Raw genomic sequence first — 25658 nt, 5'->3', positions numbered from 1 at the left:
AGTCACAGCTCTAAGCTCAGCAGGCAAATTGAGTTAGTGTACACACACACAGCTTTTCTCAAAGCCATGAGAAATGCAACACATAAAGATCTCACAGAGAGTTTTGAATAGCACAGAATGAGATTAGGGTGTGGAGATCCAAGGGGAGCCAGGATAAAAAAGACAACTGTGAAGCCCTAGAGCAGGCAACCCTGGTTAGAACTCAGACCGTAATGGAAGGACTTCTCTGGACTCTGAGTCAACATAGGATAATCCGTGGGAGTAAAAAGGAGAGTTTTACAGCCCATTAATCCAGGAAATGAAATAGTAACACGCTGGACTGTGTGTTGTTGGGGTTTCCAGACTCTTCAATGATTGCAATTACCTGGATTTATGTCTCCTACCACTGTTCTATTTAGATCATAGTTTCTTTGGATCGGAGTGGCAGAAACGCTGGTGTGTCGTCAGCAGAGGCCTCTTCTACTACTATGCTAATGAGAAAAGTAAGTGTCTGTCAGTTGCATAGCAACCTCTCATTCCTGGATACAAGCACTTTGTAAATTCTCACACATTTGGATCTCAATGTAGCAGCCCTTTGTGAACACCCACCACTAAGAGACATCCGCAACAAAGAAATGCGCTTGTGTGAAGAACACGTAGCCCACCACCAGCATAAGAGTCCAATACAGACATTTTTTTACCTTTAGTCACTATGGAGGCGTGTATAGCATACCAAAGAGTTATCTTTTCTTATGGGTAATAACACAACCTTGTCAAAGTAGAACATTCATTTCTGCATTTTTTCTTTTTTTTTTTTTTTTGGTTTTTTTGGTTTGTTTTTGTTTGTTTGTTTTTTATTTAAAAGAATTACCAAAAGAGAAGAAGAGACAGAGAGAGATCTTCCATCCACTAGTTCATTCCCCAAATGGCTGCAGTAACTGGGACTGGGCCAGCCAGCAGCCAGGTGCTTCAGGTCTCCCCTGTGCGTGCAAGGGCCCACTCACTTGTACCATCTTCTGCTGCTTTCCCAGGCACATGAGCAGGGAGCTGGGTCAGAAACAGAGCAGTTGGAACTCAGACCTGCATCCATATGGAATTTCAGTATCTTGGATGGCAATTAAACCTATTGTACCACCACACCAGCCCCATTTTGTTTTGTTTTGTTTTGTTTTGTTTTGTTTTCTAAGCAGAACTTTAACCTCTCTATAGGCATGAATTACATAGTTAATCATTGGGGAAAAAAACCCATTATGAGAAAGATTTAAGCAGCTTCATAATGACCTACAAATAGAACCCTAGAGTTCAGACTCCCTTAAGCACATGCCCCACACTTTATTTAGCCTACTAACTACTGGGATGTAGTCCAGTGAATACCCTGACACACAAGCATTGCTGAGACGAAGTGGTATCTATATTCAAAAGAGAACCCTCGGGCACAGGCCTGGCACTATGGCTCAATGGCTAAACTTCACCTTGCAAATGCTAGGATCCCATTTGGGTGCCACTTTGTGTCCTGGCTGCTCCACTTCCCATCCAACTCCCCCAGCAGCCATCCTAGGTACTGAGTGTCACACAGAGGTCCTGGTGCAGTAGTCTACTGGCTGAAGTCATCACCTTTCATGCACCAGGATCCCATATGGACACTGGTTCTAATTCCGGCTGCTCCACTTCCCATCCAGCTCTCTGCTTGTGGCCTGGGAAAGCAGTTGAGGATGACCCAAAGCCTTGGGACCCTGCACTTGCACAGGAGTTCTGGAACAGGCTCCTGGCTTTGAATTGGCTCACCACCGAACATTGCAGCCCCTTGGGGAGTGAACAAACAGATGAAAGATCTTTCTCTCCGTCTCTCCTTCACTCTGTATATCTGCCTTTCCAATAAAAAAAGAAAAAGAGTGTCACACAGTGACAAAAGCGTCAGTGTTTGTTCTCCATCCCTGTGTACAGAGACAAGTGATGTAGGTGCACAGTGTACCTTTCTTGCTTCTCCCAACCATGTTCTATTTCTCCTCTTTGCTCAGATACCCCAGTCCAGGCATCACCAGATACCTGCCCAGTTACCTTGGGGCTTCCTGCCCATTTGCACTAAGGCAGCAGAAAGAGCTGCAGCTTTACTGCACCTTGGAGTCCTTAAGGTTTACCCTTGGGCTCTGCAGCAGGTGCCTGACCACACCTCTGTGCCTACAGCTAGCTTTGCCGATCCTTGTCCTCCATTCATCATCTTGGGTTCCTGACAATCATTCCCATTGCAGAGGTAAAATGTAGAGCCCTGGGGCTAGTTGTGACACAGCAGATAAAGCCGATGACTATGATGCCAGAATCCTATCTGTCCATTAAAGGCCTGCTGCTCCAGATTTGACCCAGCTCCCTGCTGATGTACCTGGGAAAGCAGCAAAATATGGTCCAAGTGCTTGCCTGGGCTCCTGCACCCGCCTGGAAGTTCTGGAAGAAGCTGCTGCCTTCAGTCTGGCCCAGCTTTGGCCTTTGCAGACATTTGGGGAGTGAAACAGTGAAAGGAAGATTCTCCCTCTCTCCATCTCTCCCTAAAATTATGCCTTTCAAATACATTAGTATCTTTTTAAAAAACACTGTGGAAGCTTACTTGGAAGTGACAGCAGCAGAGTTTGAAAACTAAGCAACAAATCCCTGTTTCCTTCCAATCCCCAGCCTACTCTCAAATGCACCAACTACAATTCCCACTCTGAATTTTAGCCCTGTAAGGCAGCCAAGCATTGTTTTCTTACATTAAACCTTAAATTTACATTGGGTCATGGTTTTTTTTTAAAAAAAAAAAAAAGGAGAAAGAAAGGAATTTCATAGTTTCCCTTGCATCTAAATAAAGGGTTGGCACATCTGGGTGTAAAACCAGATTAGGAAATCTAAAGCCTGTTCATTCAGAATTCTTCCCGCTCCAAGCAAGAGAGGAGAGGGAGCAGAGGGCAAGAGACTTGTATTGACCATTTTGCCGTCAGGGTGAAATAAAATCCAGTGACCTAAGAAACAACAAAACATTTTAGTGGCCAGTTAGAACAAGGAAAGAGACCAGCAGGTGTCAGAAAGCAGCCTGCAGGGCCCCCTTCTCGCTCCTTTCTTCTGATGGTGCCCAAGGCATTTTCTTAGCAGGCAGGCAGTCTATGTATTTCTTTGAACTCAACCAGGAGAAGACAGACTCATTGTGTTTGTTTTTAAATATTGCCAGTCCCCTTTGCATCCCTCTTGTCATCAACTTCATAAAATGCTGATTCACTAAGTGGCATTTGCCCAGACAGGACCTGGCGCCCCAGCTCCCCCTGTCTCCAACCCCCATCCTGCCTAAGCCATGCCAGGAGCACACCGGACCTTGGGGAAGCCACCTCTTTTTTTCCTGGCTCTGATAGTTCATTGGATTTTTTTTTTTTTAAGGAGTAGAGTAACCCACGGAGTACCTTGCCTTTCCTTCCCTTAGGGCTCTCCTCTGCCATCCCCTTCCTCATCCTCTGGTTATACTCTCCAGCACTTTGCCATGTCCCAGTAGGACCTTGGGGCTGAAGGGTGAGACCCAGAGTTTTAATTAATTCTTCCTCTTGCATTAAACCCCCACCTGACCAGCAGGGGACAGAGGGTGAGGCATTGAACCCAAATGCTGTCTAGGGCCTGGGAGATTTCAGGACCCCAGCTTGCCCTTCTGCACTGTTCCTCCCCCACCCCCAACTGTGAGCACTGCTCGCCCTAATAACACTTCTGCTCCATAATAGCCTCCAAGAGCCTCACGGCCATGGCCACACTCTCCCTGCTGTAATCATTCCTTCTCTCTGTTATTATAGATCTCTTAACATTCTAATAAATTCTCTGTCTCTGTTGTACTCTTTTGGCAAAATAACCTTTCACGTTGCATCCCCCTAGCTTGGCCATGATAGCACTGTCCCCACGGCCCCTGCTCCAGCTTCCCTAATCACCGCTCCTTGATGGTTGTCCTTCCTCAGGGAGGTGACAGCTGTTCCTGGGCTGTCATCTGTATGCCACAGAAAAGTTCCTTCCCCTGTACCTGTATCTCTCTAGGGATCCAAAGTACTTTCCTGTCTTGCAGGCAAACAGCCCAAAGGGACCTTCTTCATTAAGGGCTACAGTGTCCGGATGGCCCCGCACCTGCGAAGAGATTCCAAGAAAGAATCTTGCTTTGAACTAACCTCCCAGGATAGGCGCAGCTATGAGGTAGGACCGAGCGGGAAGAGAGAGACCCTCCCTGGGTTGCCAGTGCCTTCTTCCCTGCTGCATGGGAGCCCTGGGTACCAGCCGAGCTCTTCCTGCTCCTTCCTGGATGTGTCCTCTGCTCCGCTGTGTCACATCCTGTCTTCTCTCTGTTGTCACTCTCATCCTGGATACTTGCCTTGGCTTCATCCGTTCCCATCCTAGCCTCTCCACAGCAGTACATAGTCCATCCTTAGAGTCTCTGAAAGCTTGGCTTCCATGCCCACCCTAGTCTTTGAGCTGATTATCTTCCTGTCTTTCCATTAAGTCCAGAAAAGAGCAAATCTAAGTGCAGAATGAAAATAATTCCTTTTTCTTATACTTATCTTGCTATCTCAAAGAACCTTCCTAAATGCAGCTATACTGGTTAGATCTGAAAGAATTTCTAAGGTTGTGGTAACAATGGTTATTGACAGACCAAAGAACTGCTCAGGGCAAGAAAGACTTATGCCTCACTATGCTTGTTTTGACAAAGGTTCTGAGAAAATTCATGGAAAATGTATATTATCAAAATACCATGCATACATTTCAAAAATGTTTACACCAAAATAAACTTCACCAACTTTTTGAAATACCCTTGTGGTTTGGATGTTTACCTCCTGCATTTACTACCAACTGCAAAGCTAAATAAAACAATTACAAATTCTGACTATTGGGAGTATAGTGGTTTTCACTCAGAGTATTTAAATGGCCATGTATATTGCTTTCTGCTTCTAGATCATTTTTATTTTGTCACAGTTTCACTAAAACAACACAGAAAAACTGTAGCTAATGTATAAAAAAGCATGCTAAGATTAACTACTTGATTGATAACTTTTAATATTTTTCTTGCCATTCATCTTTTTGTATTTCTTAAGCTTCATTTTGATAAAATTATTTTTGTTAAAGCTGAGACTCATTTTTCAAATTACTTTTAAGCTGAAAGTTTTTTAAACAATCTTTTTAAATGTATACAGTACAGATGTATGTAATGAGTATGTTTCTTAAGTTATTTTTGTTATTAAATTCGGGTGGGACTGTATCCAGAAAAAAAGCTTATATGGCAGATCTAAACCAGTATCCCTAGAATTTTTTCATTTGAAAACCATGTGATTTTAAGGAACCAAAAATGACAAGGTCTATTAAATAGGTATTACGCAAAAATCTAGGTTTCTTGTATAGCATATGTCTTTGCCCTAAGCTAGTGGCCAGATATTAAAATGTTTTTCAGGAATAGTTCTTTCAAGTTGATTCATTCAAAGTGAAAAATGTCTAAGGCTTGATGCTTGGCTGGCCTGTTGCATGAATTGGAATGCAGTTTTCTTACTTCTTTTCGCTGGCCCATTGAATCCGAATCATTCCCACGGATCTGTGACTTCCTCCTAGACAATATGTGCTGGGTCTTTACCTTCTTATTGATTCCCATAGCCAACGCAGCAGTTAAGTCCCTGTCCCCTCACACAGAGGACTGGTGAAAAACCTGCTGGTTGGTCTATCTGCACATCTCTCTCCCCCAGTCCCTCCTACCAACAGCAGAGTAACGCCCACTCCCTTCTCCAGCGAGCATCAGCGCTAGCTTCCTGTTGCTAACACGTTAAGTCTGAACTCGAAGCACACAGAACCCACTCTCCACTTTTCAATGACTGTCCCCTCCAGCTGCACCTGGGACTATTCTGCCAAGTCCCTCTGCCTACCTGCCTGCCTTATGCAAGAGGCTGTGGGGCCAGTTCTTCTGCTTGCGGTTCTCCCCATCTAAATGTTCAATTCCCCTATCAGTCAACTTCCACCAGCTTTTTGTGTCAATTCCAACCAATCAGCGTTACTTTAGCAAGTCGCCCTGACCTGCCAAAGGCCAAGGGAGTGTTCACTGTCCCCTTACGACACACACTTGCTCTCAGGTGTATCTCTTTGTGACCCTCCCACACCTGCCTTTGTTTTCTCATGAAGTTTTCTTAGATATACACCTGCTGAAGGACTAGATCATCAAACGACTGAATGTACACGGACATGACTCGGCTCAAAACAGCTGCCATGTCTGGGCATGCAAGATTGCCGAAAGAAAAAGCAAACTGTTTGAATGAGATCATTGATTCTTTTTTAAAAATATTAATCAGGCGAAGAATCATGAACTTTTGACTTGACTCTAAAATGGACAGGTTCATTTCCTTGACCCTCCTATCACGATTCAGAGACATGCCAGTGAAGAGAATAAGCAAATTCTCTCTTTTCTGTTTAGTTTACAGCTACTAGTCCAGCGGAAGCCAGAGACTGGGTGGATCAAATAAGTTTCCTGTTAAAGGGTAAGTGTCATTGTTACAGGAACACATGCTATCTGAGTGGATTGGCCACTGAAGTCATGCTACACAAAAACACCGTCTCGAGGGATTTGAGGGTATTTGCTCTGCTCTTTCTGACCTCTTCCCACTCCACACCCCACCTCGTGACAACAGATGATATCATTTGCATCGGTAGGCAAGCCATCTTCAGCTTGACAATGGCTTCAGATGTCCCTGTTCCTCCACTTACCCATAGGTCACAGTCATAGGAAAAGCAGATGATGAAAACCAGCTCAGTTCAGTGTCTCCTGAGCTGTTATGTTCTGAAAAGAAAAATCTATGATCTCTCACTCAAAGCTATCCAAAACAATTGAGGTCCAACATCTTCTTATGTTAGTCTTAGTAGGAGGTACAACCTTAAACCAACCTACACAGCCTTCAGGCACATTGAACACTGAGGATGAATCGCTGCTTCCCAAGCCACCCTGAGTCTCCTTGCTTTGGGATGGGATGCGCCCTGCCGGAAGCTGCTAGAAGTCTGCTCTTAGAGTACCCTCTGCTGGCCAGCCTGCAGGTGCGGCAGCAACTCAGGCCCAGGGCGGACTGGGAGAGGGAAGGAGCCAACCTGGAGTGAGCCACTTAGCATCACACAACCTTCATGGCAGGCCCTGTCTCAAAAACACAGACGCAGCAACATCGCACATGGCTCAAGATCTGGCAAGAAGCCCACCCCCGTGACGACCCCAAGCTTTTCCATCTCAGTTCTGTGTTCTGCTAGAGGCTTGTATGATGGAACAAAAGAAAAAAAAAAAAAAAAAAGCACCAGAGCTTTAATTTTAAGACTTGCCTATGTTACTCAGCTGTGCCTTTGCTCACGTAAAAAACAAATCACATCGACCAACAGCATCACGTATTATAGAGTAGAAACTAGGCAAACATGAGCGTTGATGGTGCGACTACAGGGTACACTCTCATCTAGGTGCCGTGGATTTATGCGTGTAATATACCCCTAAGTGGGTAAACCTCCATAAAACTCAAAGCAGCTTTATTGAGCTGTACCCTGTGGTACTTTCAGAATCCCACATTGAAGAAATTATTCATCCCATTTTATTTTAAAACAAACAAAATAATAACATATGGTGTCAGCCACAAATGTGTCTTTGATCCTTTCCTCATATGAGGTGGCACCAGAATTCAGATGAAAATCGTTGCAAAAATCTTTATTAAAAGTCTAATCAAGTCAAACAGCTTTACTGGGTTTTGAAATGAGCACCGGCTGTCTCTGCCTACCCTCCTCCCCTAGAGCTTGCCGGCTGCACCCAACTGTCCTGCAGAAGCCCCTCTGCAGAGTTACTGAGAGCGCACAGCACCACGTGGCAGGTGCCCAGTAGGATCAAACAACAGCCCTGCTGCTCCCCACCCTCTGTGCAGTGACCCACGCTTCAGGGTCAGCCCAGTCACCCAGTAGCAAAAGGACATAGTAACTGCATCGCTCATATGCTCCATTCAGGTTTGTATTACTGTTTTATTTTTCCATACCCCATTTCTTTTCCTCTTCCACTTTGCGCCTCCCTGCGTCTGCTTTTTCCTCTTACTCTCTGAAAACAAACTTGTCTGAAATTCTGCAGTGAAATCAACAGGAAGAATAGCTCCCAAAAGCTCAATTACCCAACAGGACTCCTTGGGGTCTCCCCTGCTCTGGGGGCCTTGCAGAACGAGGCCCACCCCTCACCCATTCAGTTTTTTTCTGCTCGGTGCGCGGTGCACGGCACGCTGGTGTTTCCTCCTCAGGTCTGTTTTTTCCCTTTGCCTCCTGGTTCCATTCACACACCCATACTTTCCAGAGCCACTCCGTCCTGATCAAGTTTTATTGCAAGGAAGGATTTATGTCGATGGTTTAAACCTGATGCGGTGCGAGTCTGGCCTTTTCTGTAGATTTCCTGCCACCAGGGCCCACATTAGAAATAACAGCACTTAACTTAGTGTTTCCTTTGCCTTTGACGTGTTTTATTCTCAGCCATCCACCTCCTTCTCCCTCTTTCCTAGCCTCCTTATTCTTTTTTTTCTCCCTATCTTGATACATTCTTATCTTTGCCCTGGCAGATCTGAGCTCCCTAACCATTCCCTGTGAAGAGGAGGAAGAGGAGGATGAGGAGAAAGGAGGAGAAGAGGAAGAAGAGGTGGAAGAGGAAGAGATGTATGATGATATTGATGATTTTGAGTCTCCAAATGCCCACTCCCAGCGCAGACCCTCTCTCTTGCCTGGAGGCGTGGCACTTCCCGAGCCTGCCAGGGAGAAGGAAGAAGACATTTATGAAGTCTTACCAGGTGAGAAACGCCTTCTTTTCATTGTCTTTCACTAGTTTCAGAAACTCTTGACCTGGTAGGAGAGTAGAACTTTAAAAACTCCAAAGGAAGCCACATCTAAGTGTCATCCTCTGGAGAGAAGGCAGAAATGTGTCATTCCCCAAACAGAGGCTGTGCCTCACCTTGAGAAAAAGACTTTTTAAAAAAAAAAAAAAAAAAGACTTATTTATTTTTATTTGAAAGACAGAATTAACAGACAGAAGGAGAGACAGAGATCTGCCAACTGCTAGTTTGGTCCCCAAATGACCTCAATGACTAGAGGTGAGCCAATCCACAGCCAGAAGCCTCTTCCAGGTCTCCTATGTGGGGACAGGTTCCCAAGGACTTCAGCCATCATCTGCCGCTTTCCCAGGCCATTAGCAGGGAGTTGAATTGGAATTGGAGCAGCCAGGACACGAACCAGCACTTATATTAGATGCTGTGCCACAGGTGGAAACTTAGCATGCTACCTCACAGCACTGGTCCCAGGAAAAGCTTTGATCAGGGTGTGTCTTTCATGTATGTTGTGTGGAATGATTTATTCTACGCATCAGCAGGCCAAGAGTCCCAAACTCTTGTGTTGGGTGTCATTGGCTTACTGTGAGTTATCAAAACTCACTAGTTTTCCCTTCCTTTTCTATGAAACGGTGAGAAAAAAAATGCCAAGTCACCCCCAAATCATGAAGGATGTCAAAGTCTGAAATGCACAAACACTGACAAACCTTTCTAGTATTACCATAAAACCCAATAGAGCGCAACTCATTGCTGCCTGGTCCAGACATGCCACAAACCAAGCCACATCTCTTAGAAATGAGCCTGACGCCTTCCCCGAGCCCACCATGATGGTCTGCTCTCTGTATTTCCTCATCTCCCAGAGTATGGTGGCTGGCACCTGGAGAAGTGTGCAGTCATCAGGGGTTCCCCGTCGGGTAACGGCACAGAGCCCAGTGGGGGTCAGACTGAAGCCTGTGCCTCTTCATTGTTAGCAAGTTAGACCCCAGGATCTGCTCCATTCAGAAAAATCGTACCCATGGAAATTTGCCAGGACTTCTGGGCTCCGCTACAGAATTCAAATGAAGCCCAAATTTACAGCCACGTAAGCCTCAGTCCCAGATGAACAAGGAGAATAAGGTCCATCTGACACGCTTTGCCCGGAAGACTAGGGCTAAAGGTTGCTAAAAGCATCCTTAGCACAGAACATGCACTCCAGACCCACTCTCTGTGTGCTGCATTCTGCATTGTTCCTTCCATGTCCGGGGGTGAGGGGCGGTGCAGGGGGAGCCACGTCACTGGTCCATGAGTCACAGAGCAGGGCTGTGGCCACACATCCCTTGCCTGCCAGGAACTTCACCCACTAGGGAGAGGTGCATCTTCTCGCACTTCCAACCTCTGCCAGTCCCCATGTCCCCAGCCTTTTTGTTGTGTTTTATTATGCAAATGATATCTTGGTTGAGGTCGAGCCATTTCTTGTGTCTGAAGTTAAAAAAAAATGATAATTTCCTCAGCAAGTCATCGTCGTTAATGAAGTTTTACAAAAACAGATACAACCAAAGGAAAATAAAATTTCACAGGTGATAAATTTTTCCAATTTCCCTGGCAGAATTCGATAGGATTGTTAAATTAAGAGTGAAGGTGTCTGTTAGAAAGCAACAAGCAGTGATGGGTAATTTTATAGAGTGGAAAATTGAATCAAATTGCTACATTAAAACACAGCTCCTCTGAGAATCTTCCTTTTCACAGTCTGCTCCGTTGCAACAGCAGGGTGCAGAAATGGAGCTAATTCACAACAATCCAGAGAGGAGATGCGCTTCCCAACCTGGCCGGCATCTTCCCAACGAGCTCACCCTGTGTTCACTCCTGCCCAGGTCTGGGGAAACATCCAGGTGACATTCCACTTTGGGTTCCAGCTGTGGAAGCCACTTGGCCTTCTGGGATGCCAAGAAGCGGCCTGTGTGCACCATTTGTGATTCTCCACAGGAAGCAGGGAGGAGAGGGCTTGATGTTCAGAGATGCAAGGCCAAGGCAGAAAAAGGGCAAGAGGCAAAGAAGGTGAAGGTGGGACCATCACTGTACGCTGGTTGGGCCAGGGAGTGATGATGATTGGCTTCTTAAGGACCCTCTTTCTCTCACCACCAAAACTTTCACCTCCTTGGTCATTCTAGCACGACCCGGAATGCCAGGACATTCCTCCAGGCTTCCTACCAGTTTGTATACCAGAGTGAACCCCACGGCATGGAAACTGGTCTGCCTTCTTACAGGGGCCACTTATGTTTTGAAACAACTTACTCCTGGTTTTCGCTTTCTCTTTGCCCATCAGGGAAACAACAGTACACTTGCCCATGGGTTTTCGAAGGACAGCACTGGGTTCTCTCTCAGGAGCCTCTGTCAGTCACAGTATCGGAGATGGGACATATTGGTGTTTTATTATGATAAGAATATTTCAGCCCCAAGTTTCCCATCACTCAGCTTCCCCGCCACTCCCCTCAGCTTGCTGCTTCTGCTGTTGCCTTTTGAGTTTTGCACATGCCACACAACCAATCCTGAAAGAACTAAGAGGAAGGACATTTGGAAGGACACCTAACTCTGCTTCCTCTCTGTCACCAGTCCTCAAAGACCTCACACATTAAGCAGCAATACTTGAGACACTGCATGGTATGACTGCGAGTGCAAGTGCTGGCTCTGGTGTCGGGGTGGACCTGTTCTGCCACCTGCTAGTGAGGCCCTAAGCAAATCACTTGCCCTCTCTGTCTAATTGTCCCACCTGCAGTGGGGGAAAGAATAATAGCAACAGGGAAGGGATGTAATGCAGAGTCTAGACCTGATGTATTGAAAGCATATCACACAGAGCCCTGGTGTTCAGCAAGCCCTCCATAGACAAGAGCTCTTATTAGTTTGATGAGCTAGATAGGAAGCACTACCTCCTTGAAGAGCTGAGCAATCGCTAGGTCCCCGCCCCCACCAACCAGACCTGAGACGGTCCAGCTGGACACTTCCAGCTATGTGCATGAAGCAGGTGGAGTTGAAAATCCCAAGCAGATGGAACGTAGAGCACACCTTCTGCTCAAGCCCAAGTTTACTGCGAGGCCAGGTGCTGGGTGGAGGGACAGCCGATAGTGATGCTGGATCTGTTGCATCTTCATCAACAGTGAAATGACCTGGGCCTCTGACATTCTGCTCATTGTAACAGGTAAACGTGCTCTGTAGGAGCCATTTAGCCTTCACGGCTCTGCCCATCCTCGCTCTTTGAGTTGAGGCTTGTCTAAGCCTTCATGGCTTGGGGAAATTCATTTTAGCAGCATGGTTTCGTTTTGATGGGCTTCCTAGTACAGAGAAAAATATATGGAACACACACTAAGTCAATCAAAAAAATTATATTTTTCCTAAATGAAAATAACGTATGGGCCATCCAATTAACCCCATTACATCACATTCATCATGGGCTAATTATCATTTGTTCTGTGGCTTATGCTTTCTGCCCAGGAGGGGAAACCAGAGCACTCAGGGTTTTCAGCCAAACCACAAAAACGTTAGTCGTGGATCATCTGGTTTCAGGGTTGGGATCCGGTGGGATTTCTGAACATCCGTGTGGTGGGTATGGTAGCCCTTGCCTTTTAGGATCTCATCTGCAAAAGATTAAACTGCAGGTAAGCACCACCACAAATGCCAAAGCAATGGGTAGAAAATGAGGGGTTTCTCTGGACCCCCTCACACTTCCTGGAAGTTAGGTTTCAAGCCAGCACAGGCCCAGGCTCACGATTCAAGGTTCCACCAAAGGACAGATGGTCTCAGGGTTCTCTCTTGGTCTGGGACCTCAGCTTTGGTCTAATAAGGCATGCAAGGCTCTTGGAGAGCTGCAGCCAGGGCCTTGGGACCCTGCTACTGCTGCCAGGCACGGCTGGAGGGAGCGGTCTCCTGCGACGGGAGAGCGGACAGGAAGAGCAAAGAGGCACTGTCTCACGAACCTCAATGTGCATCTCACTGCCACCCGCCCACACTGCCCCATGAGGCTGCCACAGGCCCCAGGCACCCCAGTGCAGCATAATAAAACTCAGAGCAGGCTTTACAAAGCTTGAGTCAAACAAACATTCTGTGGAATTGCTTTTCTCCCTGTAGTTATCCAGCCCCACAGGAGAGGGAAGTGATGATAGTAGAGTTTGAGAGAAAAACACAGGGACCAAAAATGCAAAGTTCATAAAAGAAAAAAAAAAACAACCAGGAAGGCACCAATGCCATCATCTGTCCTCCTCCTGGGCTGCAGGCCGCTCCCCTCACTCAGTCCTGGGTGCACTGAGTCGCAGCTGCATGGCCCTGCGTGGCCAGCCGCAAAACTGGAACCATGCTGTTAATCTTGCAAATGAAACCTCTGCTTGGGACACCCAAATCCCACATTGGAATACCTGGTTCAGACCACTTTCGTCCTAGTGTACCTAGAAAGAAAGTAGATGAGAACACAAGTGCTTAACATGAAGGCTTCATATTTAGTCCCTGGCACTTGGCTTTGGCCTGGGCCTGCCCTAGCTGTTGCCAGGAATGACATCTAGGGAGTGAACCAACTGCTAGAAAATTCTCTCTCTCTCTCTCTCTCTCTCCCCCCTCCTTCCCTCCCTTCCTATCTCCCTCCCTCCCTCACTATTGCCCTTTCAAGTAGATAAAAACATAGTTTTTAAAATAAAGAACACCCACTTAACCTCAGCCTAGGAAATGCTCCACGTTTCGCTTGATGTCTCTCCTCAGTGACACTCTGAGATTCCCAACCAGAAGCAAGCTCTGCTTTAGCCCCTACCATAGCGAGCTGGATGCAAGGCTTTCTCCCCCATTTGTATGTGCTTAGTTCCTATTTCTGAAATTAAATTCAGCGCATTCCAAGTGTTGCAGTTAACACAAATTGGTTTAGTATCATCCAAGGTCACATCAGAGACCGGTTGCAAATATTTGGAGGTAGCAGCTGAAATTACCTAATGCATGGCAGAGAATTGAAGGTCTCTTGGCATGTTGCTTGTCATTTGCATGTTGTATGAGGCATGGCCATGGAACCTACATGTTAATTTCTGTGCTGCAGGGCAGCTCCTACTTTTCTGTATGTTTCCTGTACACACTGAGTCTGTTTCTCTTGGCTTCCACAACTAGAACACCTTAGCATCCAGCTGCACACTGAGATCTGATGTCTCCTTAAGCTTTTGTCACTTTGCTGCATTGGGAAGAAGTGATTTCCTCTCTACCTTGTCTTGTCATGTTTCTGAATGTTGTTCTTCCTCCTCTCGGTCTGGCTGAGGGCGGAAGGGTGCCAGGTGCCAGGAGGAACTGGCTCCTCACTGTCCTTCCGAGATGGGCTCAGTGTCTTGTTCTCTCAGCCTCTCATTAATGCCCCTGATGCTGTGCCAACAATGCTGATTGCATCCAATTCTCTGGATGCTGTTGCTCGCTTGTGATGACCTGTGGCTCCTTTGTACATTTGCACAGCTCATGGAATCTTCTGCAACAGCTTTCCCAATTGAGCTGAGATATTTGGGAACCAACTAGAGCATTTAATGTCATACATGGGCAGTAATCTTCAGAGATTAATTTGCTTAAAACCTATGTAAAGAAAGGGGTCCCATTTGCCCTGTTAGGAGCAGAGACCATTACAATATATTACTGTTGAAAGTTGAGTTAGCACATAAATTTTCATCTCATCTCCAATGAAGATGTATTTCCATTGATGTAATGCCAAAATGCCTAATAATGTTCTTATGAAGAGTTCAACAAGCTCTTTAACCTAAAATAAACATAAACATATGTATTTTTCCAAGTGCTCTCTTAAAATGAAAGCCTCCTGCGACAAAGTAATAAGGATGATAAATGGAGCCGCCCACCCATCCCTGTTTGTGAACGCAAAGACTTTTCTCTCCTGCCATCCCATCAGTTGTCTTGACTTTGGAGTTTGTAAGGCCCTGCTTTGGTTTTTTAGAAGGCCCAGAGATAAATTGGATGCCTGTCTCTGCACCATGGCCTCTACAGCCAGAAGGATGTACACTGCACAGCCAGCTGTGGGAGGGATGTTCCTGCCTTATGTGACAGTTCCCCCACTCGGTCTCTCAGAGGCCTTAGAGGCACAGCACCTGGCCCATCAATAGCCAGCCTTCTTGACTCCGCTCTCAGCCACCCGGGAAGGACAACGCTAGGTAGAACAGATGTGGGGACGGGAGCTTCCCCATCCCCATCCATCACAATGGAGCCCAGTAATGGCGGTGAATGATAGATAAGCCCTGTGGCCGGCGTTTTTCTTTCTTTCTAGGTGACTCCAAAGGCATAGTGGAAATCCGAGTATCTGGTTGGGAATTGAACTGCATAGAACAGATTTCTGCTCTTTTCCATTTTTGTATCATGACTAGATTAAGTGCAGTTGCCTGAAAGGATAAAGGAATCAAGTTTTAGTTTTCATTTTTATCATTGCAAATACATTTACATTCCACTTTTTTACAAATGCAAAGAGCAGGCAAGCCACTTTCAATAATTTATTTTAAAATCAATGCTAATGAGGTTATGTCTCGTCAGTGGCCGAGTTTTACAATAAAGTCTGATTTATTTAGAAAAGATCTTTGGTGTAGCTTCCCATCTAATGGTGGTGGGAAGGAGGTGGAGTGGCAGGCACAGTGACCCTCCAACTTCGGATCCAATTTGTAATTCACAGCGGAGATCTGACCCAATTTACATTGATTAGAATTGGGAGGAAGAGGCAGCTGTGCACAGACAGCGGTGCTGGAATAGCCCTCGCCGCACAAGTGCCTGAGCACAGCAAATTACCGGGCCTTGTGATTGAAGGCTTTGATATCAGACAAGGAGCGCTCTCTGTTTAAATTGTTGGGGTATCTCTATAGTGAGGAGGCCCCCAACTCTTGATCTGAGATTGTCAATCATAAAATTAGTCCCCTATCAACAAGGAAAAGCATCACAGCAGAGAGAAGAAGGAAAGAAGAGGAGATAGGGAGGAAGGGAGGACAGCCGTGGACCAAGAGTGACGTGTCCTGGGATGTGTTTCAGCGTGCTCTTGTTCCTATAGGTGATTCCACTCTGCTGTCTCACATCCTTATTCCTCATGGCGGGGTATTGGGATCCCTACAGCTAGGCTCAAGTTGGACGTGCTCAGCTACTTGCTCACGTATATAGAGGAAAGAACTGTTGAGCAAGGTGCACCTTGCAGAACAGACATCTGTAACTCTCTCACTCACACACTTTATCCTGGGAACTGATGATTGGTTCTGCAAATGATCAATCGCTTCGTGTTTCTTTTCACAAAGAACACTATCATTTTTATGGGAAACCAATGACTTCTTTAATGTTCGGTAGTGTTCTAATATATTTTAGTGTTGTTTCTTCTTAATAAGCTTGATCTTTGCTTCCCACCCACACCTCTCTTGCATACTGGGTCTCACCTTGCCTTCCATGCCTTACAAGATTCCAGTTAGTGGCATAGCTATGGAGAAACAAGACTAGAAAGTGCCCTGAGACCCAGAATGCGCAGCTAAGAGAGACTGAATACTCAACCCTCAAAACATGGCTTATCCAACCCTGTCCACTGTAAAAATGAGTGTGCGTGTGTGTGTGTGTGTGTGTAAGTGTAAGAGAAAGAGGAGAAAGAGAGGAAGTAGTATGAATAACAAGAGTAGCAAAGTGTATTTTTGTTTGTTTTGCCACATATGTAAAGTGGCTAGCTATGATTGATTTTGGCATGCCTGCCTGCTTTATAAAGGCCCAATTCGTATTGCATCAGGTTGTAGCAAGCTTGAGATGAAATAAGTTAATGAGGGTAAGAAACTTCAGCCAATCACGATGTGATTTTGACCATATAAACACTTGACTGGAGTTAGACACTAGCATTGACTTAGAACCCATTGTGAATCTACAGCAATTAATTAAAAGGCCATTCCAACTGCCCTCAGGCGCTTATACCCTAATGAACAAGGCAGGCTGAGGAAAAACAGTAAAAAGATAACTACAAGCCCCAAGTCCTAAGAACATAAAATTATGTACATGACTAGCCTCCCATATAGCTGACCAAAGATGGATATATTAAGGACTAATTAATCACACAGGATTTAAACACCCACTTTAGCACACACAGAGGGACACCCTAAAATCCTAAACTTGAGAGAACCTGTGTTTGGAAATTCTCTAAGAATTTCAGGAACCTTTCACTCTGTCTCTTTTTCTGTAAACTTCCTTTCCAATAGAAATAAATAAATCTTTAAAAATTAAAAATTGGGGCCCAGTGCAGTAGTCTAGAGGCTCAAGTCCTCACCTTGCACATGCCAGGATTCCATATGGGTGCCGGTTCTAATCCCAGCTGCTCCTCTTCCCATCTAGCTTCCTGCTTGTGGCCTGGGAAGGCAGTTGCAGACAGTCCAGAGCCTTGGGACCCTGCACCCATGTGGGAGACCTGGAAGAAGTTCCTGGCTCCTGGCTTCAGATTGGCTCAACTCCCACCATGTGGTTGCTTGAGCAGTAAACCAGAAGATCTTTCTTTCTGTATCTCCTTCTCTCTGTATATCTGCCTTTCCAATAAAAATAAATACATATTTTAGTTTTTTTATTTTTTTAAAGGGGGCCTAGCATGATGGCTCAGCTGCCTAATTCTCTGCCTCCAAGCACTAGGATCCTATGGGTGCTAGTTCATATCCCAACTGCTTTGCTTCCCATCCAGCTCCCTGCTTATGGCCTGGGAAAGCAGTGGAGGAAGTCCCAAAGCCTTGGGACTCTGTGCTGGCATGGAAGACCAGGAAGAAACTCTTGACTGCTGGCTTTGGATTGGCTCCTTGCTTTGGATCAGCTCAACTCTAGCCACTGTGGGCATTTGGGCAGTAAACCAGTTGATATTTCTCTCCATTTCTCCTCTCTGTAAATCTGCCTTTCCAATGGAAGTAATTAAATTTTAAAAAGGAATTTCAGAAATAGGTCCTGAGGGAAAGGATCAGGATCCAGTAACAGGTGCCTAAATAATGGAAAACTTCATGAAGACAAAACCCTCACAGCCGTATCCACTGCCTCTTCCCAGGCCCTACAGCAGTGCCTTACCCATGGGGAACACTTGAAAATGTTGGTGGGTAAGCCTGGTGCAATGACCCAGCTGGTTCATCCTCCTCCTACAAGTGCTGGCGTCCTATTTGGACACCATTCCTATGCCTGCATGAGGGACCCAAAAGAAACTCCTGGCTCTTGGCTTTCAGATTACCTCAGCTTCAGCCATTGCGGCCATTTGGAGAGCAAATCAAAGCACAGAAGGTCTTTCTCTGCCTTTCCAATAAAAATAAATCTTTTTCAAAAGAATTTGAAAAAAATGTTGATGGATGAATGCAAGGAAAGGAAGCTGGTGAGAGCTTTCGAAGATAACTTTTTTAACAAACGTGATGGGGCCAGCACTGTGGCATCGTGGCAAGCACAGCTGCTTCCTGCAATGCCAGCACCTTCTGTGGGTGGCTGTTCATGTCCCGACTATTCCACTTTTTATCTAGTCGGAGGAAGCTCCTGGCTCCTAGCTTCGGATCAGCTCAGCTCCAGCCACTTGTTGCCACTTGAAGAGTGAATCATCGGATGGAAGATCTTCCTCTCTGTCTCTTCTCCTCTCTGTATATCTGACTTGCCAATAAAAATAAATAAGATCTTTTTAAAAAATGGCATTTAAACTTTCCTTAAAGAACAGAGTATGATGAGCTCAGAGAAGTAGACACTCCCATGTCCTCTGCATGAAGAACATGCAACTGTGGAGTCCAGTTGCTGACACAGAACCTGTGACTGTGGGGACTAGTGCAATAGCCTAGTGGCTGAAATCCTTGCCTTGCATGTGCCAGGATCCCATATGGGCGCCGGTTCTAATCCCAGCTGCTCCACTTCCCATCCAGCTTCCTGCTTGTGGCCTGGGAAAGCAGCCAAAAATAGCCCAAAGCCTTGAGATCCTGCACCCATTTGGGAGACCTGGAAGAAGCTCCTGGCTCTTGGCTTCAAATCAGCTCAGCCCCATCCATGGCAGCCACTTGGGGAGTGAATCATCAGATGGAAGATCTTCTCTGTCTCTCTTCCTCTATGTATATCTGACTTTCCAATAAAAACAATTTTTTTTCAAAGAACATGGGACTGCAAACCCTGGTCGCTAACAGAACATGGGACTGCAGAGCCCAGTCACTAACATTGCTTCTTTATCCCCTCAGACGAAGAGCTTGGCGTGGAGCAGGACGGGAGTGACACTGGAGAAATAGCAGGTACGAGAACTTTGAAAATGCACTGGCACCAGGATGGGGCATCCGGACTTGCGACTGGAGAAAGCACCTCTCTCCGAGGCCACAGCCAGGACCAGATCACTAATTACAGTCCTAGAGTCTAGCCCCAAATCCCCAGAGAAGCAAATACCTTGACTTTAGGAAGCAGCTATCCATCCATTTCATTAGTGTCCCTAGAGCCCCTGAAATTCATCCTGGAGAAGGTAGGAAGCCCAACCAGATATTTATTTTTCCCTATCAGTATTTCTTAAATCAGTGCAGTGAAAATAGAATTGCCTCATCTCTAAGAGATCAGAGGATTGACAATGGGAAGGATGGAAACGTCTCCTCTCGGAGAGGCCCGGAGATTGCGAGTTCAGAGGGGAATGGAAATGTGTCAGATCTTGAAAAGTGAGCACAGGGTGAAGGATTCAGTCGCCTGGCGAGGCTGACTTCGGATGGCCTGCTTTGATTCCAGGCACATTTGGAAATGAATATGTAACAGGCTTCTTGAATACAGAATTGTATCTGATTCATCCCAGGCTGTTAACCATGCTCTGAGCTGTTAGTGAGCCCATCCTCTCTGAGGTCAAATGCCCGCTGCGAAGTGGACTGAGGACCCCAGCCTAGCAAAGGAAGGCTGCCCCTGCCATGGCCGCCCCTCGACCGGTAATCGGTCAGTGGGGGCCAACCCTACAAGCTGGCTGACTTGCCCTCAGGCTTGGAGCCGGAGGCCCAGGACTTCCGTTCTTCCCTCCTCCCTCCCCTCCTGCTCCCCCTCCATTTTTCTGCCCCACCTCTTCCCACCGACCCCTCTCCTCCCTTCCTGGCACCCTTTCTTCTCTTCTTTATCCACTCAGCAAAGCTCCCTTTCCTTGGCACCTTCCCTACACACAGGAAGTGAATACCTAAAAGGGTTCCTGAAGGACCCGTCTCCCTAATGATCCAGTGTCTCCCAGAGCAGTGAAATGACAGCAGAAGAGGCAGCATTGAAAGTCATGGCCCAGGCAAGGGAGAGGGGTGACGACCGAGGAGCCATGAGGAAAGTGTTAGCATTAGCAATAGTGTCAAGGTTGTAGAAGAACCCAGACAGGTCATCAAGGCCACGCTGAAACCTGTCTACTATGTATGTGTAGAATTCCAACAGTAAATATGCCTTTTCTCAACCAACATCCATGATCTGTGCAGAAAAGACAGCACTTCTGGGCTGGGGATGACCGTCAATGTTCTTCAGCCAACATTGCCATAGTCTCCTTTCTGCTAAACACTAAACTTCTGCTTCAGCCCCTCCCTCATCTCATTTCCTCCTCCCGCCTTTGCTCTGGCTAAGGTTAGAACTGGTGAGCGGATTACGTATTTCCTAGCTATTCCAACAGCTGTAATTCAAGCAAGTTAAAAAAAAAAAAAAAGCTTGGGTTCCCCAAGCTTTCCTGCCTGCACAGCAGGTGGTGTTAAAGTGTAGTCGGCTCTAAATTTGTTTCTCTGGCTCACCCTTCCCACCAGTTATAATGATCGCAATGACTTCGTGATTAAAAACAGAAGGACATTTTGCACTCTCTGCAGAATGTGAGGCGGGAATTTTTCTTAGTTGTGTTTACTTATTTATTTATTGAATTTATATAGTGCCTTTTCTGCAAAGGAGCTATAGAAGCAACGACAAATATGTCACATCCACATATCATCCCTGGGCTTTACAACAGTAAAATACAGAGGGTTGGGGGAAGGCAGGCAGCTCCAGTGCAGGCGCTTCCAAGAGGCAGGGAGCGCTAAGACAGTGTGCATTCTGTGGTAGGCAGACTCCTCAAGCTGTTGGGCTTTGGAAGAAAAAAAGAGAAAGCAAGTTCACTGACCTTTCTTTTCTCCCTTTCCTCCAAAAGACTATACTATCGCCAGCAGGGTTATCCTTAAAATACAAATACAGGGATGGACACTGCCACTTCTTGGGAAGAAAACATCCAGATCATGTCCTGGTACTTTGGGTAGCAGCTACTGGCCCAAGGATTCAGGTTTCTGCCTTCTGCGTGGTGGAGTTCCTGGCTTCAGGCTGGCCTAGCTCCTGAAGTAGCAGGGATTTGGGGAGTGAACCAGCTGATGAAAGATCATTCCCCTTCCCTCTCTTCTTCCTCTCATCTCACCTCCCCATCACTCTGCCTCTCAAATAAATAAATCTTATTTATTTTTAAGATTTTTTTTAATTGGAAAGGCAGATATACAGAGAGAAGGAAAAAAAAAAAAAGTTCTTCCACCTTCTGGTTCATTCCCCAAATGGCTGCAATGGCCAGAGCTGAGCTGATCCAAAGCCAGGAGCCAGGAGCTTCTGGGTCTTCTACACAGGTATAGGATCCTAAGGTTTTGGGCCCTCCTCTACTGCTTTCCCAGACCACAAGCATCCAGCTCCCTGGATGGGAAGTAGAGCAGTCAGGACACTAACCGGCGCCCATATGGGATGTTGGCGCTTGTAAGTGAAGGATTAGGCAGTTGAGCCAATGCACTAGCCCCTCAAATCAATAAATCTTAAAAGCAAAACGCCAAATGCTTTCTTCACCCCCACCCTCCAGGAATGTTGTTCCTTGGGTTCCATACTTTTCCCTGATGCAACTGAGAACATTCTAAGGTCCATATCATCAGAAGAGAGTTGGGAGGGAGAGAGGAAGAATTCCAGTTGTCTTTATTGAGTGTTAATGACTCTGTAAGATGTAATTTCTTCTATTTTATTTTGTTACCTAGGAAATCCATCACAGCCTTGTCGTATTGATTATTCAATCTATAAAGAGCTCAGTTGGCAGTGTGACTGTTAGTAACAGGGTTTTTTCAATGAATGACTCTTCAACACCTCAGATATTCACTGAGTTCCCAGCAGCCTAACCGTCCAACACCAAGGCTCTTGGGTGCTAAACACTCACCTCTTTTCCTACACTTGATTTTAGCCAAAAGGCCAAGAAGCAATCGCCTCTTTTCCTAATCATGAAAAGATACTGTCATCCAGGGAACCACAAAGAAAACGAGTTCTGTGCCTTCTGCATTTAAAGTCCAAGGTTTGGCAGTGCTGTGTCCAGTAAAAAGCACCTCTAGGGACATGAATTGTCCTCACACACATCAAACTGCTCACCGAAAAAGAGCTCCAACAGGCTTTTGGCTGTTGTTTGCTCTGAGATTGTGGGCAAACTAAGCCAATGAGAAGATGGAGCAGCACACTGTTTTTTTTTTTTTTAAAGATTTATTCATTTTATTACAGCCAGATATACACAGAGGAGGAGAGACAGAGAGGAAGATTTTCCACCCGATGATTCACTCCCCAAGTGAGCCGCAACGGGCCGATGCGCGCCGATCCGAAACCGGGAACCTGGAACCTCTTTTGGGTCTCCCATGCCGGTGCAGTGTCCCAATGCATTGGGCCGTCCTGGACTGCTTTCCCAGGCCACAGGCAGGGAGCTGGATGGGAAGTGGAGCTTCCGGGATTAGAACCGGCGCCCATATGGGATCCCGTGGCTTTCAAGGCGAAGACTTTAGCCGTTAGGCCACGCCGCTGGGCCCGGAGCAGCACACTGTTGTAGGCTGACACACACTGGGTGATTCCCAGAGCACAGAAAGATGGCCACGCCTATGCATCCCATCTCTGTGACTCCTCCCACCTGCAGAGAGCCATCACCTGGGAGAAAGCCACAAAGGTGTTACAGCTCTGAGCCTTTGGAAACCTGAATTTCCATGTGAGCTCATCATCAACTAGGGAAAATTTGGTCCAGCTAAAGCAGTGAACTGAACAAAGATCAGAATGCCCAAGTCCACGGAATGGTCCCCACTTCCAGTCCATACCCCGAATCAGAAGGCCTGTGCTCACTGCAGAACTCCAGGGTACAGAGCCACCAGCTGACTCAGCTACAGTCTCTTTTGCTGGTCACAGCTTGGATTCTGGAGCTGCCCACTGTTCCCTGAGCTCTGGATGGCACCTGGGCAGCTTCTGTTGTTCCCCAAGGAGGAGGAGAGGCAGAAAGGTGCCCTGATCCTCTGACGTTAGGCTCTTCCCACATCAGAGATGCTAATTCTCAGCTACTGACTCCATCAGCCGCAGCACTCACTCGGCCTCCATCACAGGAAAAATAACTGTCACTCGTTCTAAAAATCTTGGCTTGCAGTGGCAAATGCTTTGCAATGAGTACCTGGAAAGAAGGTAGGGGGATGCAATCATATTCTTCAAACCTGGTCTGTGACAGTTCTTCCTGTGATATTTGGTGAGGTTGGCGCTTAGTGTCCCTGACATAGGATAAAGAGAATAAGCTGCTGCCCCCCTTTTATCTTCTTTTAAAAAAAAAGTGCTCCTCAGCTCAGCTAGCAATTTAAATGCAGTGATCATCCCCATTAGCTTCTCCATCATTGTAATTGTTGTTAATTGTTATAACTGTTTTAGTTATTAGTGGTGTCATTATTGCTCTAGGTCCTCTGTCTGTTTTATGCTGAATATATTAGTGCTTTGCTTCTTTTGAATTACCAGGCTTTATTTAGTGCAGAGTTACGGGTTGATTTTTTTTTTTTTTTTTTGAGAGAGAGACATTGAGAAATGCTGGCATTAAGCTTTATTCTTTTGTTTTTCATTCCAAATGGACAGACTGGTTAAAAAAAAATAATTAGATGGAATAATGTCCTCCAAATGAGAATGGGGATGTTTTGAATTAATTAAATGGTCAGAATGCTGTACCATTTCTGATCTCAGACTGCTGCCGGAGGAGTGTGAAGCTGAAGGAACTTAACTCTGGCCTCCCTCTGCTGTCACCTCCCTGCTCTGAAGAAATCTAACGTGCATGTCCCGGTGTGTATGGTGCGTCGGGCGAGTTCACGGAGAAGCTGGCCCTGCAGACTTTGCAGCCTGCATGCCCTTCCTGGGCCAAGCTGCAGCACTGAAGCACTCCCAGTCCTTCCCTCTGCCCCCTCTTCAGGCAGAATCTTTGAGTGATACCCAGCTGATCCAGTTTTTGTTCTATAAGCAAAGCTTCCAAGAAACTTTCCGCAATCCCTCTGATTATGTTAAATTCCCTGTCACATAGCATATTCAACTTCTTCATAGACATCCCATCATGATATACAAAGAAATATGCATGTGATTGTTCATTCTGCAGTGCTGCCCCCAAGCAGGCGATAGCCATAAGAATGCAGCCGGAGCAGAATCCAAGTGTCTAGCACTGTCCCTGGTACTCAGTAGGAGCTGGGCATGTTTGTTGAATGCAGAGAAGAGAATTTGCAGTGTTGCTTGCACACATCCATATAGATGCCTGTTTCGTGTATGTTAAACAAGGAGTCTGCTGGATTGAGTCCAGACTTGTTCAGCTACAGGAGGACGACTCTAACTGGTTACCTTCCTATCAGAATCCATCTGCCTAGGGAGCAAGGCCAGCCTTTCTCCGCTGTCTCACAGTAGTTCTAAGTCTGGTGAGCCCAATACTTAGAATTAAACCAGTTCCTGAATTCCTCAACTCTTGCCTTCTGTTGGCCTTGGCTAACAAAGACCTTTACACCTATGTGTCGTCCTGGCAGGCTCCTGTTTTCCTGCTTGCTTTCTGCTTTCCCTGGGCCCACTCAGTTTTCAGAATAGACCAGGGTGTGGGCTTTCTGCCCAAATCCTAAATATCCAGGATCCAACCACATTCTGCCTATCCATGAAGTCTGCAGAAAGTTCATGGAAAACTATGTGTGGATTTCAATTCTTTTGCATCAGAATAAACGTACCTCTTAAAAACATTTTTCCACAAATACTTTGAAGTTCCCTAACATATCCAAAAGGTCCCCACCATAATAGGAGTTGTCCTTAGCCAGAAACACTTGGGGAACAGTATCCCAAAGTAGCCAGCTAAAAGGCCACAAAAAAAGGCCAGGATAATTTTATTTGTATTTTAACCATTCAGGAATACCAAGATATATTTTATATAATTTTCATTTATATATTTATTTTTATGTGCAAATCAGAGACAAAAAGAGAGATCTTCCATTCACTGGTTCACTCCCCGACTTCCCTGCCACAGCCGGGACTGACTGGCAGGGACCCTGCTAATTCCCAAGGTCTGCACTAGCTAGAGACTCAAATCCAGGAGCGCAGTTGGAACTCAAATCCAGGCATTCTGACATGGGTTGGAGGCATCTCAAGCAACATCTTCTCTTTTTTAAGATTTATTTATTTTTATTGGAAAGTCCCATTTACAGAAAGAAAGATTTTACGTCCGCTGGTTCAATCCCCAAGTGGCCACAACGACCAGAGCTGAGCTGATCTGAAACAAGGACCAGGAGCTTATTCCGGGTCTCCCACGTGGGCACAGGATCCCAAGGATTTGGGTCATCCTTGACTACTTTCCTAGGCCACAGGCAGGGAGCTGGATGGGAAGTGGAGCAGCCGGGATATGAACTGGCGCCCATATGGGATCCTGGTGCATGTAAGGCCAGGACTTTAGCCATTAGGCTACCACACCAGGCACCCTCAAGCAACATCTTCACCACAGCACCAACACCCCTCAAGCTATGGCTTTTATTTAAAGCTTTATGTATGTATTTGAAAGATTCACAGAGAGCTCACCCATTTGCTGGTTCACTCCACAGATGGCCACACATCTGGGGCTGGAATAAGTCAATGGCAGGATTCAGG

At 46.1% G+C, this 25658-nt stretch overlaps 1 protein-coding gene across 4 annotated transcripts in view; it reads left to right on the top strand.

Moving 5' to 3' along the window:
- SKAP1 (src kinase associated phosphoprotein 1) overlaps positions 1-25658 on the top strand; it is a 268003-nt gene that overhangs the window by 217746 nt on the left and 24599 nt on the right. For 3 of the 4 annotated variants that reach the window (XM_058675489.1, XM_058675487.1, XM_058675491.1), the window contains 5 exons: positions 399-482; positions 4043-4167; positions 6419-6482; positions 8562-8786; positions 18986-19036. In XM_058675489.1, the coding sequence (XP_058531472.1) occupies positions 399-482; positions 4043-4167; positions 6419-6482; positions 8562-8786; positions 18986-19036 (549 nt within the window). The remainder of the gene's footprint in view (positions 1-398; positions 483-4042; positions 4168-6418; positions 6483-8561; positions 8787-18985; positions 19037-25658) is intronic. The other variant, XM_058675490.1, reaches the window with a different exon arrangement.

This window comes from Ochotona princeps, chromosome 17 (assembly GCF_030435755.1).
Source record: "Ochotona princeps isolate mOchPri1 chromosome 17, mOchPri1.hap1, whole genome shotgun sequence".
NCBI lineage: Eukaryota > Metazoa > Chordata > Mammalia > Lagomorpha > Ochotonidae > Ochotona > Ochotona princeps.
The sequence above is the reverse complement of the archived record's forward strand: the minus strand, read 5'-3'. Positions and strand labels throughout refer to the sequence as shown.